At 34.1% G+C, this 24,441-nt stretch overlaps 3 protein-coding genes across 6 annotated transcripts; 2 read left to right on the forward strand and 1 right to left on the reverse strand.

Annotated features, from left to right (window-relative positions):
- The first annotated feature begins 508 nt into the window (after positions 1-508).
- Positions 509-5,313, forward strand: LOC107005222 (cytochrome P450 CYP736A12-like). 2 transcript variants are annotated; one of them, XM_027913354.1, is made up of 4 exons: positions 509-1,679; positions 2,645-3,158; positions 4,077-4,166; positions 5,197-5,313. In XM_027913354.1, the coding sequence occupies exons 1-4, from the start codon at positions 882-884 to the stop codon at positions 5,199-5,201; spliced, it is 1,407 nt and encodes a 468-aa protein (XP_027769155.1). In that variant the 5' UTR covers positions 509-881; the 3' UTR covers positions 5,202-5,313. The 2 variants fall into 2 exon arrangements, with proteins under 2 accessions (XP_027769155.1, XP_027769156.1); XM_027913355.1 differs by lacking the exons at positions 4,077-4,166; positions 5,197-5,313 and adding an exon at positions 3,789-4,060 and having other exon boundaries at positions 510-1,679.
- On the reverse strand, positions 4,963-6,684 carry LOC107005225 (5-keto-D-gluconate 5-reductase-like). The gene is made up of 3 exons (XM_015203761.2): positions 5,841-6,684; positions 5,539-5,774; positions 4,963-5,471 (listed from the first exon to the last, which is right to left on the reverse strand). Exons 1-3 carry the CDS (start codon positions 6,169-6,171, stop codon positions 5,193-5,195), a joined length of 846 nt encoding a protein of 281 aa, XP_015059247.1. The 5' UTR covers positions 6,172-6,684; the 3' UTR covers positions 4,963-5,192.
- Positions 6,685-9,123: 2,439 nt separating this feature from the next.
- On the forward strand, positions 9,124-23,083 carry LOC107005557 (histone-lysine N-methyltransferase ASHH3-like). Of its 3 annotated transcripts, none has more exons than XM_015204183.2 (15): positions 9,129-9,217; positions 10,845-10,915; positions 11,266-11,321; positions 12,975-13,104; positions 13,360-13,471; positions 15,739-15,838; positions 18,123-18,201; positions 18,298-18,469; positions 18,578-18,658; positions 18,788-18,965; positions 20,222-20,249; positions 20,337-20,427; positions 21,298-21,346; positions 21,439-21,520; positions 22,808-23,083. In XM_015204183.2, the coding sequence occupies exons 3-14, from the start codon at positions 11,307-11,309 to the stop codon at positions 21,514-21,516; spliced, it is 1,113 nt and encodes a 370-aa protein (XP_015059669.1). In that variant the 5' UTR covers positions 9,129-9,217; positions 10,845-10,915; positions 11,266-11,306; the 3' UTR covers positions 21,517-21,520; positions 22,808-23,083. The 3 variants fall into 3 exon arrangements, with proteins under 3 accessions (XP_015059671.1, XP_015059669.1, XP_015059670.1); XM_015204184.2 differs by lacking the exon at positions 9,129-9,217 and adding an exon at positions 9,941-9,964; XM_015204185.2 differs by lacking the exon at positions 10,845-10,915 and having other exon boundaries at positions 9,124-9,217.
- Positions 23,084-24,441: the final 1,358 nt, after the last annotated feature.

Below are 24,441 nucleotides of genomic sequence, written 5' to 3' on the forward strand. Positions count from 1 at the left end.
AACTCACAAACTATTAGTATATATAAGTTATAAACATACAGGGGAAGTGTGCATACGTAACACATCAGTTATATTGCTTTTGTCAAAATGGCCTAACTGCCAATTTAGTAAGGAAGACCATGAATTTAACACACCATCCTAGGGTCCCTTTGGGGGTGGGAGGAGAAGAAAAATTATCATCTTGAGAATCAAAGTGGAACAGATGGTGTATGCTTTGCCATTTATATACTCTACTTGTTCGGATTGGCTGGTGAACGAGTGCTATTAGAAAACGTGTTACTAGAGCCTATTTAATAGATGGAGCTCTAATGGTCCTAAACACCTAGGGCTCATACTATTATTATTAGAACGAGTGCTATTAGAAAACGTGTTACTAGAGCCTATTTAATAGATGGAGCTCTAATGGTCCTACAATACCTAGGCCTCATACTATTATTATTAGAACGAGTGCTATTTGTTGTTGTTGTTGTATACAAAGGATGTTACTGTTAGAAAATTTTCAAGTTGAAAATTGTTTCTTACTTAGAAAGCTTTCTTCTTTTCTAGTAAAATACAGCAATTTCAATTTCCAAATACATTTTTTCACTCTTTGTCAAATTTCAATCAATTCGCCTACTTACTTCCCCTTATATGCATAATATGGGGTAGAAATTGTTATTTACCTTCTATGTATGTTATGATTAGGTAGGTATATAAATATATGTTGAACTTAGTTAAGTGTCATCACATTAATTTCTATATAGAAAAAAACTATTTGTAAGTTAGGAGGCAAACACATTTGGAATTTACATCAATGGTTTCTATTTGGAAAGTTCTTGCAGCGGTAGTTGCAGTGCTATACCTCGTTCAAGCATTGCACAACATATTCATGAAAAAAAAGAATGAAACTTCCTCCAGGCCCTAAAGGGTTTCCAATTACAGGAAATCTCCATATGGTATTAGGCAAAAATCTCCATCAAGCTCTTCATCATATAGCAAAAAGACATGGTCCCATAATGAGTATGCGATTTGGTCTTGTTCCTGTAATTGTTGCTTCATCTCCTCATGCAGCTGAACAATTCTTGAAAAAACATGATATTGTTTTTGCTAGTAGACCATATAATGAAGCTGCTCAGTACATTGCATATAATCAAAGAGATTTGGTTTTCGCAAAATATGGACCTCATTGGAGAAATATGCGAAAATTATGCACGTTAGAATTGCTTAGTAACATCAAGGTCAATTCATTTCAATCTATGAGAAAAGAAGAGCTTGGAATATTTGTGAATTCTCTCAAACAAGCAGCTTCTAACCGTATTGAGGTTGATCTTAGTGCTAAACATGCCTCTCTAAGCACAAATATGTCGTGTTTAATGGTACTTGGGAAGAAGTATATGGATGAGGAGTTTGATGAAAGGGGTTTTAAAAATATAATGGAAGAGACTGTAGTTATAGCAGCATCACCAAATATTGATGACTTTTTTCCTTTCCTTAGTGTGTTTGATTTGCAGGGATTTATTGCTCGCATGAAGGAATTGGCAAAGATTTTTGATGATTTTTTTGAGAAAGTTATTGATGAGCATGTTCAATCCAAGGACCAAAAGAAGGCTAAGGATATTATTGATACTATGATGACTATTATGCAATCTGGAGAAGCTGAATTCAAATTTGATCGTCGCCATGTCAAAGCTGTCTTGCTGGTAATGTTATTGTTAGTTCACTCCATAAATCATTTTTACTCATCTAGTATTCGGTACTCAGTGGCCCAATAAACTCAGATATTATGCAGCAACCTTATGTATAGGGGAATCACTCTCTACCATTCATTTCTTCATTCTTCAGACTCGAAACTGAGACCTCTAATTAATGATCGGTGTATTTCATTTATCCCAGCATCACTTGTTGGTCATTACTACTCCCTCTAGTCCATATTAAGTGAATTGTTGTGACCTTTTTCATACTTCAAAATAAGTGAAATTGTTCAAAGTTAAAGAGAATTGTTCGGACTTGTTCCATGTTTTCCCTTTATTTAATAAGGTTCAACTACTATACATTTTTTAGGAGAATAAATTTGGGAATAATCAAAAAGGGTAATTGTAGGAAGTAGCCTTTTATTTATGTCCTTCAATATTTTTCTTAGGGTGTGTGTCAATTCACTTAATATGGACAATACTTTTAACTTATTGTAATAGGCTATTACCTGTTTCTTCTTTTTTCAGATAACTGGTACTAATTAATTTGTTCAAATTATAACATCAATGGTCAACAAGGAGCTTAGAGTTGAAAGTTTAACATTAGGCTCAATTTGGTAATAAATTCCAATAATTACTAAGAGCAGTAGTGCAGTACTATTCGCGATTGTAGGCTCAAATTTGTTGAGAATTTCTCTCAATTGAAAATTTCAAATAAAGAACAGGAAATGTGCACGAATATGCTATTTCTTCCATATCTGAAGTTTATTTCTTAATTGAGTCCTATTTATAAGTATGCTAGAACTTTATTCCTTTGATATACCATAATGAATAAGTCCCCTAAAGGCAAAAGGTTTTGTCAATTTTGAGAGCGAATAGATAAAGATTAATTCATAGTATTGCACTTAGCATGCTCGTGAATCAATATTGTTATTGCTTTAGCAAACTGAAAAAAGATCTCCGCGTAAATGCAGGACTTGCTAATAGCTTCAACAGACACTATATCATCTGCAATTGACTGGATTTTTTCTGAACTTTTAAGACACCCTAAGGTTATGAAGAAACTACAAAATGAGTTGGAAGAAGCAGTTGGCATAAATAGAATGGTGGAAGAGTCAGACTTGGAAAGACTAGAGTACTTAGACATGGTTATAAAAGAAGGTCTTAGGCTGCACCCCCCTTCACCACTAATGACACCTCATGAATCAATTGAAGATTGCATAGTTGATGGTTTCGATATACCTAAAGGTTCAAGACTTCTTGTAAATGTTTGGGCGATTGGAAGAGATCCAGAAGCTTGGCCTGAGCCCGAGAAGTTCATGCCAGAAAGGTTCGTTGATAGCAACATTGATCTTCGTGGGCGTGACTTTCAACTTTTACCATTTGGCTCTGGCAGAAGAAGTTGCCCTGGATTACAACTAGGGCTCACCATCGTTCGCCTAGTGCTAGCACAATTGGTTCATTGCTTTGATTGGGAGCTACCAAATGGTATGATTCCAAACCATATAGACATGACTGAGAAATTCGGTTTAGTGACACCTCGAGCTCAACATCTAAAGGCTATTCCTACTTATAGATTGAATGTATAGTTGACTTGAGTCTTACTAGAAGCTTGAGTGAAAATCTAAGTTTCTTTTATTTCTCAAAAAAAAACTAAAAGTTTCTGTTTCTGAATTTCTATTTAATAAGATATAAATATCTATGATGTACTTTGTGTGAATCTTCCGGAAGAGAAGGGTGCTCTCAGGAATGCAAATAAAGGTGGTGCATTGTGCCCTTAGATTGTGTTGCAAGTTTTATTGAATTAACTACATAGAGAATGCACAACTCTCATGTTTAGTTGTTGCCTTTTTAGATATTTAAATAGAAATAATACTAATTCTCTTCATTGATATATATACTCTGTTTGTCCAATTTTATGTGATGTTGTTTGTTTCAACATGAAATTAAAAAAGAAAAAAGAGACTTTTGAAACTTGTGATGTAAAAGAAATGCATTCCCTCAACCCTCTGATGTTAATATCAATTCAGGAATTTCTTGGAGCACATACTGGGACTGATGGAACACATGTTTATTGGAAATACTATTTATTTGTTGTTTCCATTTCATCTCATGCAGTGTTTCTTCTGTTGCTTGGTTTACATTACATCAGTATCCAACTTCTGTAAAAAATGATTAGAGTCTGTAGGCTAATTCTCTGGTAAGATCTTGCCTCAACGTTCTGTATTGTGCTATTTACAGATATTAATATTGAGGTGATGGTTACTGCTTTTTGTCCTCATTTGCATTGGCAGTTGCAAGATTTTGACTACACTAATTTTATCCCTGATTCATTATTTGCAATGGTTGATTGTGAAAGAACCAGATAGGTGAAACTCTTCTAATTAATATTGGTGCAATCTTCAGTTCAATGTTATCAAAATGATGCTGCAACCAGCTTTTGCCAAGTCGAGGCAGATCGATTCACAATGTTACCATTACTACTTTTCCACTCAGGTATTTCCATTTTTATTTGGTATATGGAGCTAGTATAATGTGATAATAATGAAGAAAGTTATATAGAAAATATGTATGTTTTATAACATTACCAATATTACTGCTGGCTAATGTTGGCACCAGATCTAAGTTGTAAGTTGGCCAACCTATCTAGCATTTGTGAAAATGGCCAACTCTAGTTAAGACTTTTAGCCTTTTATCTTTAGTAGTAAATGCTCATATAACTCTGACTTTTTCTTTCACTGAAGTCACATAATTTTTCAACCGAAAAATCGCAAAACTTTCAGACAACCAATAAGTGATAATTTATACTCTATATTTTGATGAGATTGTGAGAAAATAAAAGGTACATAAAAGAACATGTGTATGACTTAATAGATGAAGGTCCAGTGGTTGTAGAGTTAGCAACTATTATTATTACTGTTATTGGTGTTATCAGTAATGCAAATTAGTGAAGTTACCGTTTTCTCTCGAAGCTGCTTCATCCTCTTTGTAGATTTGTCTATATACACATTAACTGGAAGAATTTTCATGCGAGAGTTATTCAGAATTTCACTCTTGTATGCGTTTGAATTTATTCCCTCTACCTTTTGATGTTAATATCCATTTCAGGGGTATCTACGTAGATTCAGATTCAGATTACACTGCTTTTTATTTATGATTCTGTTGCAATTTTTTTTGATTGTGAGAGCAGCATGCATAGGTTAGGTGAAAGTCTTCTAATTAACAGTGTGTATGTGTTGGTGCAATCCTCTAAACTGTCTGATTTCTTTGACAGTCTAAACTCTAAAGAGAATCATATCAAAAAGTTCAGCTTATACAACAAACGTTACACTTTTGGCCTAAAAAATAATACATAAGTTGAAGTATTTGGTAATACTATTATTGTATCTTAGTAGCCAAGCATAGGAAGGTAATTAGACTTACAAAAACGAATAATCGTAATTAGTCTACTATTATTGTATCTTAAATTGTAGAAAAGCTTAATTTGGGTTTGGTCGAACTTAAACCATGAATGCGTTTGTTCTAGAGTGATGAGAAAATGGGGACACCTGTTAAGGTACCTCCGCTGTCAACAATGAAAATATTACCGGATACATATTCTGAAGAATCATGGATCAAATACTTAACAAGTGATGTTAGAGCCGGATCTGTCATTCCAAGATATCTCAGAGGAACGGTTTTCAAAATAACATTATTGAACCCTTCCTTTTGCATAAGGCTCTCTGTTATCTGAGATTTGAAAACTCCTGGTGCTACTGAGTTCACTCTGATATTGTATACTCCCAATTCAAGTGCCATCATCTGCCATTATTTGAGAAGAAAATAAATGTACATTTTAGCACGTTTTAAGTCAATAGCCAGTACGTACCCTAGTGAGCATGTCAAGAGCCATCTTTGAACAAGCGTAAGCAAGACCCCCGGGTACTAGTACCCGATTCAGACCAGAAACTGAAGAGATATTAATAACAGATCCTCCGCCCTGTAATTTGGCATCACGCATGCGTCTACACACATATTTGGACAGCAACCATGCCCCTCTATGATTCGTGTTAAAGGTATGTTCCCATTCCTCCTCTGACAATTCCAGTGGAGAGCTCACAGGACCTATATATATATATATATTAATGATGATACTCTTTAGAAATTTAAATATGTGATCATACTTTTTACCTCTTATGCCAGCATTGTTAATCAAGACATTGATATGTCCAAAGGCATCCCAAGCTCTTTGTACAGCAGCCTCGATGGTGGCACCATTGGACATGACATCAAGATTGAGGGCAAATGCTCGCCGAATACCCTCTGAATTCATGTCGTTGCAGAGAGATTCCAGCCTGTCAATACGACGAGCAGCAGCAATTATGCTGCAACCGGCTTTGGCCAAGTCGAGACAAAACTCAAGCCCGATTCCAGAGGATGCCCCTGTCACCATCACTACTTTCCCGGTAAGGTCCTTCCACGGCTCCATTAATTTATGTGATAATGTCAAACAGAAAAACATATATTGTTATAGAACATGAAAGATTGAAATTAAGCCAGTTATTTTGTGAAAGAGCTAGCTGAGTAGTGTACCCAATAATATAGGACCAGATCTAAGTTGGCAAAAATTTGTGAAAATGGCCAAACGCCAACTCTAATGAAACTTTTCAACAAATCTTTAGTTTTTAAAACCTGTATCAACTCAAGATGAGGCAAACAAAGTGTGTACTTATTGATTGTGCACTAGTGGATTTCGTGTTTTTTTTTGCTTGTTGGTCCACGTACATTTGGTTTTGTTATGCATTCATTAGAGGTTTGAGTCTATAATTTACTTCTTGTATGCAGTTAGGTATTAAATTAATGTAATCAATTAATATGTGGTATTTCCAAACTTGGAATACAAACTTTACTACAGTAAGTTTTTTTTTTTTTTTAATCTATACTTACAATCTTAGCTTTTTGTTGTTATTCTGATGATGATCGTTTATATATAATATATATATATTGAAGATTGTGTTGGATTATCCATCTGAATTTCTTATTGGGATACAAGGTACGTATTATTTTAATGGGTTGAGATCGATTAAATTTATAACAAACAAAGGTGTTCATGGCCCCTATGGCAGCGATAAGATCCATCCAAAAGTTGAGTTTCAAGAGTTTACTGTTTATATCGGAGATGATCGTTCTTTTGGTGGATTTCATGGCCCCTATGGCAGCGATAAGATCCATTCAAAAGTCAAGTTTTAAGAGTTTATTGTTCATATCGGAGATGATCGTTCTTTTGGTGGATTTCATGACACCAAAAGAAAGACGCATATTGAGAGTATTGGAATCTATATGAAGCCTGTTACATCCTCCATGATAACAAACTCCAAAAGACCAAAAAGAAAACGATATATTTAATTATATATATATATATATATATATATATATGGATTGATATTATTATTATTATTTTTATATAACATTACATGCATCATTTGGTTAATGTTATTATGTGACAAATCATTGATGATTAATTACTTGTTTTTGCCCAATGTTTAGGAGATAATTGTGTGTAATTATATATCATAGGTGCATGTTGCCTAGCAAAGGTAAAAGACTTTCATAATTATGTTACAATCTCCATATAATTAGAATTGTAATTATGTGACAAGTATATAACAATTTCAACATCTCACTTAATTAAACTCCCTTAATTATATTAGTAAGGATTATATTCTAGAAAATCAATTTAAGTAATTCTAGAAGTTGAGGTGCGCAAAAAGTGGTTTGACTTGGATGATTAAAAAAAAATAATCTAGAAGGAGCCCTAAACCTAATGTTTTCCTTTGTAGTCTAAATAGTATAATATAATAATATGGTACGTAGATTCAAAGTGGAGTCCTTTATTTTTTGAGTTATTGAAGTTACCTTATATAATCTTCTTCCATAATAATAATAACATATTTGGTTAGATTATAAGTAGGGTTTATGAAGAGTAGTGTGTACATAAATGTAAGAGTTTCCAATAGATCTTTATTTTAATAATTGCTAATATATGGAGTGATAAATAACACACGAAATATTTGAATATATAAAAGTAATTTTTTTTTAAAATCACCCTTTTTCTTGCACTAGCTTAAAAGGAGATAAATATGTAATTTAAAACAAATTTTACGTACCTAATCATTTCGATTGAAAAAATTATGTATTTTAAGTACATGTGTTGTTAAAATAATGAATTACTTGATTGTTTTACAAAGAAATTGAACTCAAAGTGATTTGATATCAATAGGAGTAACAAACTTTGATTAATCAAATATGTTATGCATAACTAATACTACTTCCTAATGTTTTTTTTAAGGTTTCGCGGTTACGATTTATGAAAATAATTGCTTCAAAATATCTATTATTATAGTAAATAATAATATAATCAATTAATGTTACCATTTTTATTCTTATTCTAAATGTGAAAATTAGAAAATTAACTTACATTATATTGTTGAAAGAATCCAAAATCTAAAGCTTAAAATTTACCCACGTAAAAATTGTCCTAAACCTAAAGAAAGAAAAAACACTTCTTACTGATTGCTATAACTTCATGTTATATAGACACTTTTTTATGGATTGATATTATTTTTATTATTATATATGTTTATGGATTATTCGGATGGTTTGAGATCGATAATATTTGTGACTAACATACATATGGGCCATATGGCGTCATAAAGCCCATGATAGTCGACGAATTGATTGATTTTCAAGCAAAAAACTTAGGAAAAATTACATAAATTAATACATTTTAAAAAATAATTACAGATTTTAGCGATACTTTTAAACTTGTATTATATGTGAATAATAAATTGTTCTTTGTAATATGTATTAAAATTGTATTATAAACGAATTAAAAGCGATCAAGTGAAAAAAAATATTGTTGCTATAAATGATAAATATTTTATTATTATAGCACATTTATGTAAGTTTCCCAAAAACTTACATAGGACTCTATTTGAAGCCCATACGCCCTCCATGACAAGCCCACTCCACTCACAAGGCCCACCCCAAAATGAAGAAGAACAATTAATCCTCAATCTTATTGAATTACAATTTAATCTTATTTTTTTAAAAAAAAATTATATATTTTCATGAATGATATTTGAAGTTTTTAGTTAAGATTATTACGTGACTATTATTATATAAATAAAAATAATAAATTACTAGTAATAACAGAATTGTTCTCGTAAATTTTTCTCTCACAAAAATTATGAGATATATAATTTTAATTGATTATTATAAATTTGTATATTGAAGCTTTAATTTAGAATAATAAGTATAATAGTTAAAATCTATTTATATATGTATCTCCATTAATGTCTATATACAAATTAAATTACGTCGGTAGAATATGCAAGTTTGTTAATTATCAAAACTGCTCAACTGTCTGCGCCAAAACGTAGGGGTAATTTTGTAAATTAAATATCCAACGATATATTGTAACCTCCCGCGTTGCTCCCTGTTTCTCACTCTCATATTCAACTCTCCTCCGACGAGCGTCGCCGCCGCAGACTTCCCGCCGGGAACCGGTTTACCTCTTCTCTCTGTCTTTCTGATTTCTTATTTGGGCTTCTCCTTTCATTTTCATTCTTTTCATTGCTTCATTTTCATGAATTAACCAAACAGTTACTCTAATTGCTTTGTCCGAGTGCGTTGTTTCACTAGGGTTTTGGATGAAAATTGTTTTCAGTTTTGGTTACTTCATCCGAAATTTACTTAGTTTTTTTCATTCTTTGTGTGAATTCTCTTTGCTAAAAATAATAGTATTGAAATGGTGAATTCTGCTGTTAATTATGGTTGAATTGTTTGTTTAGATTATACAATTCTGCTGTTAATTGCTTTGTTCTTCATGTTTGGCTTAAAAGGTTCTTTATTCTGCATCAGATAATGAAAAATTGATTTTTTTTTATGAGCGGTAGTTGAATAGATGTTCAGATTTTTGGATCTTCCTTTTACTTTTTGCTTATTTAGGTTTTAGTGTATATATATAGATTTTGAATACCCTGAATACAAGACTAGAGGTTAGCTTAGTGGTTAGGGGATCAAAATTCACCTTGAGGTTCCAAGTTAATTCCAAACACTACGCTTTTATTTCTCGAATTCCCTTGTCTTGAACTGTCACTGGCCATACTTATGGTCTATATTGAAGGAGAGCCTTGGCGTAATGTGTAAATTTGCTTCCATGTGACCAGATGGGTTTGAGGCGTGAAAATAGTCTCTTTCAGAGATGCAACGTAGGTTCGAGCCGTGGAAATAGCCTCTTGCAGCAATGCAAGGTTAGGCTACATACAATATACCCTTATGATCCATCCCTTCCTTGGAACGTGAGTATTGTGGTAGCTTAGTGCACCAACTGCATTTACGTTCCTTCCCTACTATTCTATCTGGTTGTAAATGTTGACCGTAGAAGCTATCTGTTATCTACACATTGCTTCTCATTTCCTCCATTTCCAATTACTTCACCCACTCCCCTAATCATTGCACCTTTTTCTAAGGGAAATACTCCATCGTTGACTTAAACCAGTAATCTTCTACGACAGCATTGTGATTATTTACTATGCTGAATAGGCGGGGAACTGATCTTTGAGGGGTCTATGTCCTTAACACATCTTCCTTTTAAAAATATTTTTTTCTATCATCGCCCACTTTGACGTAAACATGCGCTAAGAACATATCCTTTTTTTGGTAACTGGATTGTATTAATTACCAAGCAAGTATTTACGAACCAGCAAGTCTATAACTCAGTCTACTAATCTGAAAGGAAACTCTTTGAACACCAAAGAAAACAAGGGAAAAGAGCTATCCAATAATACGCAATAAGAAAACAGCTACTGCTTGAGACATCAGAGTTCATCCTAATTGCTGCTTCAAAAGCTGCAATTTATCAGCTTTCTCCTCATGGCGTCAGAAGCTTGGACATACATATTCAAGCTATCTCTTTTGCTATTTCTTTACATTGTTTCACCTTCCCTTCAAAAATCATAGCATTCCTTTCCTTCCATATAGTAAGTATAAACTCTGAATTGACCATCTTAATAAGAAGGGCCTGCTTGCTTCTCCCTTTAATTGCCTTCAATACAGTTTGGTACTGGAGCAACCGTTATTAGTTTCTGCAATTTGAAAAGTTACTTGTTCTTGTTTTCTTGAACTGCCTAGGTCAAGGTTGAAATTTAACTGGGATGAGCAATAACAGGCTAAATGGTCATTAGCTCAGATCAGCTTTTCAGGTACACTCAAGAAATACTATGAATATAGATGAAGTGGTGGATAACGTATGGTGGAGAAAACTGAAGAGTCGAAATTCTATACTTGTCTTAAGATTATCCATTAAATGAGAGTAGCATGTGAAAGGAAGTGTAATTTTGTGGTTGCATTATCAGAAACTTCATTGTCCCAGCAATGGCATAAATAAAACTGCTGAGGTCCTTAATTTATGCATTTTATTTTCATGAACTTCCTTTTAGTCTGCAATTTTATACTGATTGATGTGGTATTTTGTAAATCTTAGTCTGCAATTTTCTACTTCGTATATCAGCTTCTCTGCACATCAATTGATTCCTTGTTTTACCATTATTAGGTTATAGTCAATCAGTGTTATAGCCAGTGCCAGTCAAGGTGATGCCTGCTATGAAGGTTCAGATACTAACTTTTTCTGGTTTATACTCTTTGTCTGCATGTTGTCTATATCAATTTAAATTACAGAGATATTATGTCGAGTGATATCATATGCTGTGCTATATACTTATAATAATTATATTGTGTGCTATACAAGTTACATTTTTTGTTCTACATATTTGAATCTCAATAATTTCTGCTCCCTCTTGGTATTTTTTTAATCAATGAAGCAACATAACTAGACCTCTAAAGGAGAAGATTTGGTGCGAGGCATTTGGTAAAGTCGGGACGTTTTGATATACTGCAAAATCAATAGTAAATTGACAGCTGCTGTAGCGACTCCAGTAAAGCCAAAAGACTAGCTAGCAGCTAGCCAGTGGCTTGAATTCAAGTCTGAGTTCAGTTCCTATCGAGGATAAAAGTGGGAATATTTATTTTGGAAGCATTAGTTTCTTCATTACCGCGGTGGGGACGAGTTCGCTTTTTCTACTTTCCATGGGTTAGGGGTGGGTGGTGTTTGCAGGTTTCGATTGGAACTCCAATTTGTCAAAATGCATTTCTCACAGCTTTAAATCATAAAATGCCCACTCCCTTGGACATGGTGATGTCCACTTAAATAATAGAATTGGGCATCCGAGTGTTGAAGACCAGAAAGAGTCAAATACGAGCATTCCTGGACAATCGAGGAAACAAAACTTTCCTCCGAAGCTAATTAGGGATTCCTTTTTTTCCGGTTAATAATTAGGGGTTCCATTGCAATATATTTTCCTTGTAGTTCTACTCCAATTCAAGAAGTCTGAAACTTTTTCAAGTTGGTGATTCAGTAGCTTTTAGAACATAGAATTTCTTATTCTGATGGCTGGTTTGTCTGATTTAGGCATTTACTTTTGTCTCCACATTCGTCCTTCATGTTTGCAAAATGTGAAGAAGAGAGTTTGATGATTTTTAATCCTGTTCAATTTAAATATATAGGAAATTGAGATACTCTTTTATGTTATTTGCATGACTAGCTAATATAGGCGAACATAGTGGATATGTAATCCTTGATTTCAATCCATCCACTACACACTTCCAGTCCTATGTGATGGTTCCATTTTCCTTTGTCCTATTTAGTTTAGTGAAAGATCCTTGCATTTTATGTTGGCCTGAGATGCACCCAAGGGTGTGTGTCGCTTAGTGGTTAATGAAGTGGTTGAAAAACCATGAGATCTTGGGTTGAAATCCTAGTGGATGCAAAAAACATGGGGCAATTTCTTTCCATTTGGTTATGTGGCACGTGCCTTGGGCCATGTCCTTATGCTGATTGTGAAATTTTTTTGCCCGTAGTGCCGACAGTGTTTGTTGGAACATTTTTTGAGTTAAATTTTGTAGTAGTTTTTATTTGATTATTATATTTGTAATTATTTTGATAATATATTGTAGCTAGAAAGATCCACTTAATGTAATTAGAAAGCCCATTCCTTTTGTTTTTTTGGATGTTGGATTGTATTTAAGAAAAAATGGTTCTCTATGATTTAGTTCTTGAGCTTCTTTTACTTATTGACATATATAAAAAGTTGGGAATGCCATTGCTGATTCCGATCGTCTCAATCAATTGATTGGGAAGAGATTACTTTAGAATGCAAAAAAATATATTATCTTGTTAATATGCCTTTTTCTTTCCGTGGCCAGACTGCTATTCATGGTGGGATTGGGCACGTATTCAGCAAACTAATGAAGGAGATTGGTGATCCTGTTGACTTTGAACTTCCAGATTGGTTAAATAAATGGCAGTCAATGCCCTATACCTTTATTAAGCGCAGTATCCTTTCATTTGATGGTCTTGATATTTGTTACCTATGATATTCTTCACCTATCTATTAGATGTTCTTTCATATTGTGATAGTTTACATCTTACACGTACACTGTTCACTTCTGCATATCTTGGATAAGATCTTTGTGCTTCATCTCATTTCCTTTTTCATTAAGGTTTTCTGTCTGACCTTCATAGTCCTTTATCTTTGTGATCTTTCTTTGTATCCTCTTTTCCTCTTCTGTTGGTATTAACTACTTGAAGATATATACCTCACTAAGAAGGTAAAGCGACGTCTGGAAGATGATGGTATATTTTGTTCCTGCAGCTCAACGGCAGAAACTTCTGTTGTGTGTGGCAAGGATTGTCTCTGTGGGTGAGGATGATTTTGATTAAGTTCCGTTGGCTGTCAGTAAACTGGAGAAGTGTTACATACATTTGTGGAAATATCAGCTCTATACATTAATTATTCTGGATGGTTCTTTAGCTGATAGCTTCCTGCGGTTACGTGCATTCCCTTTACCGTTAAAGTCTGTGTGAATATATTATCTATAGCATGTTTTAGGTTCTTAGGCGTTTATACTTTTAATATAAATCCCAGTGACATTTTTTGCTTATATTCTTGTGTTAGTCTTCTAGTCGTTCATTATCTCCATGGTGTAATTTCTAGCTGCAGACCTAGAGGAGGCAACATAAAAGGTTTAGGTTTTGTGGATAAGATGAGGGAAGTGAGACTGAGAAGGTTTGGGCATTCGAAGAGGAAGTGCACAGAGGCCCAGTGAGGAGGTGTGAAAGGTTGGCCAGAGTGGGTTTTAGGAGAGGTAGAGGTAGGCCAAAGACGTATTTGGGAGAGGTGATTAAACAAGACATGGTTCAACTCTATCTTTCCGAGGACATGATCTTAGAGTTGTGGAGGTCGTTAATTAGGGTAGAAGGTGATTAGATAGTTGAGCATTGTCTCATTTCCTAGCCGGATAGGTTGGTGCATTGTATCTAACCCAAATAAAAACATAATCAAGACTATATATAAAAACTATAAACACCCTAGCTTTTTGTATTCATAATTTCAAACACATGCATTTGACATATTCTAATGCTTTAGTGGTTCATGACCTTTAAATACTCTTAATCAATTTAAAATGTGTAAAAATAAATATAACGAAAAGAGAAAGGTTTGTTTCAATATATTCTTCATATACATAAATTAAATTTCACTTTGTATATATAATAAAAATAATTTTGTTCCTATCGAAAATAATATTTCTACCTCTCAAGATAAGAATAAGATTTGCATACACGATTTTTCTCAGATTCTACTTATGAAATTATACTTGCTATGTTATTACCGAAAATTTCAACTTTCACAACTACTTCATTTATATGTTTGTCTATTGATCTCAGCCACTAATATATCTTCTTCATTAATTTGATTTGTTATTATAAGTCAAATTAATGGACATTGGGGTCTACAATTAGGAAGAAGAACTTTAGTATTTATTATGTGGAATGTTCTTTTCCATGCAACTAGCTAGACTTATGCGTGTATAAAGAAGGATTGAAGTTATATACACTTAACATACAAAATCTTTTTGCAGTGTAGTTTAGCTTATTATAACATGTTGTATTATCACGTTATTACTTAATATTTGTCATAAAACTTTACTTGTAATTACTTAACAAATTACGTATTATTAATGCATAAGACTTGAACTCGTAAATAACAATTAAACCTTAGTTTTCTTTCCCCTCTAGGTTCACACATGCACTGACTTGAGATGCATGTTGTACTAGAAATATAAAATTCCAAACCATACAAAAGTACTAATTGTCAAAAGGATCAAAAAGCCATGAATGAGTTGACAATCATACTACTACAAGTCTTCTAATGCTTTAACTAGATGGAGTAGGAACTCTAACTAGAAAATTTTAAAAAAGATAAATGGAAGTGTAGTAATCGAGATTCAAACTTATAATCTAAAGCAACTTTCGAAGTATCTTCATTCATACACAAAGAGTTCCTCTTGTATTAGGCGATTCAACTAACCTTGTATATTGGTAGGAGATGTGACACATCTCTAGACCAAAATTCTTCTTTCGAGTTTCTTAGATTTGTGCCCTGTCCCATTGAAACTCTTTTCGTTTTGGATAGTGTTTTAATTTGTGTTACTTCTAGTCTTGCTACTATTTCTATTTTATGAACATCATGTATATATGATCATATGTTATGTTTTGGCATGAAAAAATGTATCTATGAACAATTTCTTATCAGTTAAATCGAAAATTTAACCGCTAAACACCAAACACGGATTTACTGAAAATCGACAATAAATATCTTATTGGTTTGATTACCGGTTTAGCCTGTTCACAAACTGAAAATTGATAAACCGAACCGACCGATGCACACCCCTACATGTGACTAGTCTAGGCATTCATTTTCTTACATTTTAGATCGTTATGTTTTATTTATTTTTTGGTTAATCTTATATTGTTCTAGATCTCTTTGGCAGTTCTTTTAGACGTGTTATATATATTTGCTTGATAAAAGGAATCAGCTTAAAGATTTTATTTCAGCATTTTATTTGGGAAATTTGATACAGCTTTAGAGAAGTGTGTAATTTGTTTGACTTTTCGTAAATTTTACAGCATAATGTTGTCTAGCTGCTCCTCGGGTTGTAAATGTGGGAGTTCTTGTCTGAATAAGCCATTCCATCAACGTCCTGTGAAGAAGATGAAATTAGTGAAGGTAGACACTTTAAGAACTTCGAGCTCAGATAGTTGAACAAATATCACCTGATGGATGCATTTTAACTGCTTGATTGTTTTTAACTACTTCTCATTGAGATGACAGTTTGTGATGCCTTGTGGTGACTTTTGTAATTCTGAATTGTTCTATTTTGCAGTACCTCATTGGTACTCGCTTCAATAAATTTTACTTAAATTACCCAAATAAAATTGTTTTGAACTTCTTTGGAACCTTTGATATTTATCTTTCTCAAAAGAAGAACCTTTGTTGGACTAGAAAGTTGACCATTGACCTTGAGCTGTGATTTTGCCATAGCATAGACTTTCACTTCCTTGTATTTCTCAATTGAATTATACTTTTTTATGTGATTACTACCAACACATATGATAATTGTCCGATGTGGGTTATTGTTGATTATAGTGTGTCAGACTCAATATATATTTGTAAATTTGACACTGGCTGAGAATTTCTATAGCTGGCAAATAGAATGGAATAAGGTAAAATGGTTATAACTTTGGGAGGAAATCCATACTCATTGCGAAATGTTTCTTTGAATATCTTTTTTTACAATGATGTATCTTTTAATGTCTAAATGACTGGTGTTAGTATATGTTTTGTTTAGTATCAAAATTGTTTGATTTATAACCGGAAAATAATGTGTTTACAATTATTTAGTATTGATTAATATTGAAGTATATTACCACACATATCTAATGCATGATTCTAGTTTTAAGTTTTGAATAAGAATGTCAATTTCACATGTATTCAGAAAGTTTAGAACATTATGAACAGAACATGAAAACCTAGGACAAGAAATGCATAAACCATACGAATGAAGAAGATGAAGTGCAATAACAAGACTTGCACTTTTTCTTCCCTGAAACAATACCGTTAGGAGGAGGTCTTTATTTAACACACATTCGGAGCTTTTCGAATCTGGGAAAAAATACGTAGTTTTGATTTGAGATCGGACGAACCGACAAATACCAAAATTGCAATTAACTGTAACAAAAGTATTCTAGACTTGCAAGTACACCCAACAATTATGGAGGATTTTATCAGCCTCAAAAGGCATTTTCTGGATCATGCCTAGGAAAGTGACTGGGGCCTTAATGAGCTGGGAGGAAGAGGGGGTCCCTGCAAAAGACAGAAGTAGATGGAGAATTATCCCTAGTGCTATATGGTGGGTTATCTGGAAAGAGAGGAATTCAACATGTGTTGAGAGCATACTGAACAATGTGCAGAAAGTTAAACTTAACTACTACTTTTTTAGTTTTTTGGTGTAATCAGTTGTACTCAAATGACACTATCTCTTATTATTGATGTTCTAGACTCAATTTGATCATAGAGCAGAGAAAATTTGAGTACACTTGTATTTAAGGTTTCAATACAACCCATTTGTTGTTTTGTGTATAATACAAAGTTACCAAGTTAAAAAAAAAAGTATTTTGGACTTGGATAAATTTTCATCCTAGTGAATAGTCTCTTTCTATTCCTTTCTTGGCAGTTGTTTCACCAAGTAAAGAAGCTCTTGAGTTCCCCATTTCAATTTTCATCAAAGTGTTGTCTAGCTATTCTTAAAGATAGAATGAATAGAAGTTTCACCAATTTTCTAGCACTTTGTACTCTTCATTTTCTGCATCTACTGGATGCCATCAATGAAATCAATTACTTTCATGAAAAACAAGAGAAAATGAAGGAAGTTCTATCAATGTTCTTGTTTGTGGTTTATTTCTTTAAGGGTTGCTGAATTATCCATGTGACGGTTGCAATTCCCTTATTCCTTCATTTTGGTTTACTTCTGCTTAAGTTTGTCTACTGCCAATTTTATTACCAGGAAAATACTGCCTAAAATTAGTTACCTAGAGAATTATGACTTTCCTTGTCATCTAGATAGTGACACTCATCCTACATCTGTTTTTGACCTAAACAATGAATACCATTCTAACTTGGTCTCATTAACTTTTACACCCTGAGCAGGAGTGAAAAAATCAATGTTAAACACTGCATAGATGAACCTGATGTCTGATTATTTGTAGAGAATATCTGTAGAGCAGTCTTAGAGTTGTTACATTAAGAAAAAGGACGTCCAGAGGGGAGTGATTGTTTAATCTGTTTATTGTGTCATTTTGTGTCTCTCATGTATTTTGAAAGAAATTAGAAGAGGTTACATTATCACCTTTATTTCTTTGCTTTCTTTTGAAATTAGTTGTATCATATTCTTCCTCAAACTTTTGGTCATTATATACATGGTTGGTCAAGTTTGTTGACATGTAACATGCAGACTGAAAAATGTGGCTCTGGAATTGTGGCAGATGAAGATATCAAACGAGGAGACTTTGTTATAGAGTATGTTGGAGAAGGTGAGTTATTTCACTTTTTGATTATATTTTGAGGAATAATTTATGTTTTGTGCATTCTGAACTTCATTTAGCAAGGAAATATGCTTACCACTGCAGTTATTGATGACAAAACATGTGAAGAGAGGCTTTGGAAAATGAAGCATAGTGGAGAAACAAACTTCTACTTGTGTGAAATCAATCGGGATATGGTGATTGATGCCACTTACAAGGGCAACAAATCCCGATACATTAATCATAGTTGTTGTCCAAATACTGAGATGCAGAAATGGTAAAGAAATAGCTAAATAATTAATCGTACTTCTATATTCTCAACCTCCATTCCCAGAGATTCAACTTTATATTACATTTCATTTCCATGTCCGGCTTTTTCTTTTAGGATGATTGATGGTGAAACAAGAATTGGCATATTTGCAACACGAGACATTAAAAGGGGCGAGCATCTGACCTATGATTACCAGTATGAAGCTGCTCTTTAATTTTACTTAATTTTTTTCCACCTGTAAGGTGTGCAGTGTGTTATTCTTCTGAGAGATTAAATAAACCTTCTTGGAATGTACATTGCATTTGAATCTAACAAGTGTAGCAGGTTTGTTCAGTTTGGTGCAGATCAAGATTGCCACTGTGGTGCTGTAAGATGTAGGAGAAAGCTGGGCGTTAAACCTAACAAACCAAAACTCCCTGCTTCAGATACCGCATTAAAGATAGTGGCATGTCAGGTGGCTGCCACCTCTCCCAAATTGAAAGCACTTCTATCTACACGTCATGTATGTATCTCTTACAATATCTATAACTTGAGTCTTGAGAGATTTGGAAACATTTGTGTGATTCTTGATGAGCTTCAGTAATTTGCTTTGGAATTTTTACCAATAATAGTTATTATTGGCTTGGAAGTTTCTTGACTAGATGCATATTTCCGTGTATGAGAACTCATTTTTACTGGTTTCCTGTGATTCAATTGATAAAGGAGGTGGCTATTGTACTTCTATTCACTCATTTATCTTTCTTCAGTTCCTGTGTTTAGTTCGAAGGTAGACAAGAAGCTCCCCTAAATTACAATCTAAGAAAAAGTAGTGTCCTTGATTTTTCTAACCAGTTGGACAGACCCGTAGAAGAACCCTATTCTGATGCCTAATAATGAGACCATGAAGATTAATCTTCCTATGCATATGACAAGATTTATTCTGAATTGAAATGTCATAAATACTTATACTAAGAGGAATAGTTTGGATCATCATCAACAACACGCCCAATATAGTCCCACGAGTGGGCTCTGGGGGAGGTAGAGTGTACGCAGACCTTACCCCAGACCTTGGCAGATAGAGAGGCTATTTCTGGTAGACCCTCGTCTCAAGGGAGAGGAATAGCTTGGATCATGAGGGTAAATGCGCGTGTCTGTTGGGTGGGGTTTGGGTGGTTTTTTTTTGGTAGAAGGGCAAGGGCTGCAGGATAGCACATAAAGTGTGTTCTGAGTTGGATGATCGGCAGAGTCTAATTTTGTTTGGCAGTGTCTGGTATCCTCATAGACTCAGATTTTCCATTACTGAGTTAAGATTGTAGATATGTGTCTCAGTTTTACAAACTTAGATGATAAAGGTGTAGACCTGGATTCCTGAGGAACCACGATCTATAGCTTCACCAGTCAGGAGATATGATTTGGGCAACTTTAGTGCTTATTCTTAGTTACAGTGTAATAAAAAAGCTCCTAATTAACTAGTCATCTCGTATCTAAAATTGATTAAAAGAAATGAGAACATAGTTAAGGGAAATAACATAGCTACTTGTTCTTTCCTTTTTATTAGTCTCTCTGCTTTTCTGCCATTATTTGCAGTATGTCATAAGGATCAAAGGAGTTGCATCTGCTATGTTCCCTAAATAGGAAATTTTAAATGAAAGTAATAAACCCCTTAAATACATGTAATACAAAACATAGTGGTTTATATTTCCATCACTATGTGTTCGAATCTTGAACATTTTGCTTTTCAATAATGAACATGATAACATTATTTAATCTTTTCACCAGGTATATCAAACTGGAGTTCCACGAATAGGTAGGCTACTCTTGTTTGCAACTTTCTTGACTTTTGCACTGGTGACTTTAGTTTATCTTCTATTTAACTTGTATCCTCCTTATTCAGGAAGCTCAGGTTATGATTCTGACATAAAAATAAGGCGACCTCGTAGTTGCATTGGTCAAGTTATAAGAATAATTCGCTCCTCTAAAACAAGGTATGTGATACTTCTGCAAATTTGATTTATAGGGGCATTCAGAGTGTTCCACATTGATGATGAAAGTGGGTCGTTGTCTTCTTATTTTAGACAATTCTCACTTCTTGAATTAACTTTTGAGGTTGAGTTAGGTCAAATTTCATTTTTTAACATGGTATTAAAGTAAGATTCGTCCTATTGCTGAAACTATCCAATTGTGAGCCTCTAAGTTATGTTATTTCATGTTCTAAATGTCTTGCCTGGACGTAGAGGGAGTGTTAGTATGTCCCAATTGGTTGAGGGAGTGTATTGTTGTTTCCTATAAAGATTTTTGACGATCCTTGCCTCTTTTGGTTTAGTTTTTGGGTTGAGTTAGGTCCAAATTTAATTTTATTAGGCAAAATAGTTTCTCTTTCTTACTCCAAAAGTCTTTTTTGATCCATCTGGAAAATCCCATGTCCAAAAGAAAAAGTGTCTGGCGTCCTTTTCAAGAGAGACGGAACTGATCCTGAAGAGAGGTCCTTCTTTATGGTTATGGGATGAGATCACTTTGTTTGGTTTTGACTTGAAATGGAGTTTAAGAAAATAAAAAAATGACTTTTGAATCTTGTGGTCTTGAACTAAAGGTATGTAATTTGTACCAAAATGTCTTTTATTCTTGTGGTTTTAAACATGTCATGTGGATACTTAGAACTAAAGAGTTAAAAAAAAAAAGTCAAACAAATTGATACGGGTGGAGTAGCTAAGACTTAATGAAGTTTCTCACAGGAAACCCTTTCTTCAGTTGGCCATTATTCTTTGGGTTTCTTTTTTTTTTTTTTTTTGCTTGTTCAAGTTTTACTTCTTTCAGATCCCATTGCTAAGGACTTCTATATACTCTGTGTTCCCCAGGTCCTTTGGAATTGTAAAACGGTTTGATGCCATCACCAAAAAACACTTTGTAAGGAAGCTGTATTTTTTGTTGTTGTTGTATAATGGACTTGGTTAGATTTGGCTGATGATTTCTGTTTTAACCTCCCCATCTCCTAACAGATCATGTTTGAAGATGGCTGTGTTCAGTACCTTGACCTGTCAAAAGAAGATTGGGAATTCTGTAACTTTCTTGAGTAATCGGGTAAGCAAAATTCAAAATTTTGAAATTATTACATGTATGATCTCTTTGTTTGAGTTCTGCTTCCTTTCCTGTTTAATTAGTGTAGTGGAAATTCCTGGAAAAAATATTTTTTTATTTTGAAGTGGTCCTCAATAAGAGAGGTGTCCATGTGATGTTAGTGAAAGAAATTATAGTAATTAATTCACTGAAAGCTGGCCGTGAGCATTTACGGGAATATACTTGAAGCTAGAAAATGATTGATTTCACTGTGGTTCTTCTGTGTTTAAAAAATAACTAATCATATGAAGTTGAATTCTAAAGTTACTGCCTGGCTTCCCAACCTCTTCCCTGAAAAGGACCATATGAGAAAAGGGTGGGGCGGGACGTGAAGTGGCATTCGTATCTCCTTGGTACCTTTTCATCAATTTTTTTGATCTTGTGTCCAAGTTTGATCACGAACTCTTAAGACATGCTTATGGTGATCAAACTCCAGATACATATATCAAATTTCTCACTTCTGTGTACTTTGCAGCTCTGCCTATGTTAACTACTGAATGCGGGAAGATATACTTCGGGAAAAAAAGGCATCAACTGCTCAGAACATTTTTAAATCATTTTCTCAGAACTTTAGATGTAGAGTGATCAGTTAATGTGTGCTTACCTCTTCTGTACTATTTCAAGCTGCATTTTGAATTGTGGAGTCAGAAGACAATCAAACACAGCCCAGCTAATTTCTTAACCTCCAAACTCATTTCCTGGTGATTCCACAATGGATCTTTCTCATAGACAAAAACCTACTATCTAGTCTCTGGTGACATTCTAATTATCAGTCATCTTAACATGTCCCTTCAGTGGCTTTCCTGAACCAACATCTATACAGAAATGGCATTGTCCAATAGTTGTATCAAACTAAAAAGCATATTTAGGTAAATTCGTGCCTCGGTGCCCTTCTTGCCATGCTTGCTTTCATTTACACTCTCAACTATCTTTCCTACAAAGCTTGATTCACTAAATTAACTATCTCAACAAGTAACCTCGAGAGACAGGATTGCCAACTATATACTCCATTGCATTTTATATTCCTTGCTAGAACCTTCAAGTATCATGCTAAGCTTCTTAACCGTTTGTGCAAAGCATCATGACAAGTATCATTGATAGATTGAGAGCTAATGAGGAGAAGATAAATGCATTTGTCTACAGAATACAAACCTCTGTTCAGTTGGGATAGCCAGATTATTATGTGTTTCCTTAAAACTGTTATCCCAAAGAGAGCTTTATGTGGTTATAGACTGACCTATTGTTGTGCAGGTATTGGCAGTGAGGACAAGGATATGCACTAGAGGATATGTCATTGTGTCCAGATCCGGAACATCGAATGTCTATGTTGTACCAAATGTACAAGTTGCATTTTACAGCTTTTTAGTAATAATGCTGCAATTTCTGATGATGTAAGCATTAAACGAAAGATAGGAAACATTCTTTACAATGTAGCATAGCAAATGCACGTATAGTTGTATCATAAACAATTCTTTATGTTGTCTCACTAATCATGCTTCTTTGTCAAAATATCAAATGGTATTGTAATTGGCTTGATCACTATAGGAAACCTTTGTACTTCCAAGCCAAAGTAAGCATCATGAGTATGGTACTTCGGAGGCTGACTATTAGTGACGACAAAAACCACCACTAATAAATCTGGTTGCTAAAAGTTCTGTTTCTGGTTGCGAAAAGATATGAAACTGGTTGCTAAATGTAACTATTAGTGGCGGCTAAAACCACCGCTAAATGTTATGAATCTGATCACTAGAAGTCATGGATCTGGTCGCTAAATGTAACTAAGTGGCGACTAAAACTACCGGCTAAGTCATGAAACTGGTCGCTAAAAGTTATGAATCTGGTCGCTAAAAGTGATGAATATGGTCGCTAAAAGGTATGAAACTGGTCGTTAAAAGGTAAGAAAGTGGTCGCTAAAAGTTATGTATCTAATTGCTAAAAGTCATGAAACTGGTCGCTAAAAGGGATGAATCTGGTCGCGACAAGCAATAACTCTTGTCGCTAGAAGATGTGTATCTTGTCGCTATAAGTATGAACTGGTCCCTAAAAGCAATAACACTGGTCGCTAAAAGATATGAACACTGGTCGCTAAAATCATGAAACTGGTCGTTAAAAGTTATGAATCTGGTCGCCAAAAGTAATAAATGTAGTCGCTAAAGTGATGAATCTGGTCGTTAAAAGTGATTGAATCTGGTCGTTAAAAGTTATGAAGCTGGTCGCTAAAAGACATGAATATGGTCGCTAAAAGATATAAATCTGGTCGCTAAAAGATGTGAATCTGGTCGCTAAAAGTGATGAATGTAGTCGCTAAAAGTCATGAATCTGGTCGCTAAAAGATATGAATCTGGTCGTTAAAAAATATGAATCTGGTCGCTAAAAGTCATGAATCTGGTCGCTAAAACTCATGAAGCTGGTCGCTAAAAGATATGAATCTGGTCGTTAAAAGTGATGAATCTGGTCGCGAAAAGTGAGGAATCTGGTCGCGAAAAGTGAGGAATCTGGTCGCTATATGTCACCATTAGTGGCGACTGAACGGCTGCTAAAAGTCATGAATCTGGTCGCTAAAATTACTATTAGTTGTCCACTAAATCATATATTATTAGCCGCTAAAAAAAGGATGAATGGAAACTAAAACCGCCACTAAATCATATAAATTAGCCGCTAAAAAAAGAATAAATGGAAACTATAACCTCCTCTAATTATTATAAAGGTACCCCAAAAATTACATTTTACATTTGTGGCAACTATAATCGTAGGTAATGGACACCCATAAAAAAGTTTGACAAAAAAATAGTCATATCACCAAAAATCCATAGATTATACCACATGAAAAATTAAAAAATCAGTAATTGCACTTGAAATTTCAAGTGTTAACCCCTCTAGACCAA

Source organism: Solanum pennellii, chromosome 12 (genome assembly GCF_001406875.1).
Source record: "Solanum pennellii chromosome 12, SPENNV200".
Lineage (NCBI taxonomy): Eukaryota > Viridiplantae > Streptophyta > Magnoliopsida > Solanales > Solanaceae > Solanum > Solanum pennellii.

Coding starts and splice junctions, on each gene's coding strand:
- LOC107005222 (XM_027913354.1), top strand. CDS start 882: ATGAAACTTCCTCCAGGCCCTAAAGGGTTTCCAATTACAGGAAATCTC. Junction 1,680..2,644: donor ATGTCAAAGCTGTCTTGCTG/GTAATGTTATTG, acceptor GCGTAAATGCAG/GACTTGCTAATAGCTTCAAC. Junction 3,159..4,076: donor TGATTGGGAGCTACCAAATG/GTATGATTCCAA, acceptor TGCAATCTTCAG/TTCAATGTTATCAAAATGAT.
- LOC107005225 (XM_015203761.2), bottom strand. CDS start 6,171: ATGTTTTTCTGTTTGACATTATCACATAAATTAATGGAGCCGTGGAAG. Junction 5,775..5,840: donor TAACAATGCTGGCATAAGAG/GTAAAAAGTATG, acceptor ATATATATATAG/GTCCTGTGAGCTCTCCACTG. Junction 5,472..5,538: donor CTCTTGACATGCTCACTAGG/GTACGTACTGGC, acceptor AAATAATGGCAG/ATGATGGCACTTGAATTGGG.
- LOC107005557 (XM_015204185.2), top strand. Junction 15,839..18,122: donor AGAAGATGAAATTAGTGAAG/GTAGACACTTTA, acceptor TGTAACATGCAG/ACTGAAAAATGTGGCTCTGG. Junction 21,347..21,438: donor CCATCACCAAAAAACACTTT/GTAAGGAAGCTG, acceptor ATCTCCTAACAG/ATCATGTTTGAAGATGGCTG.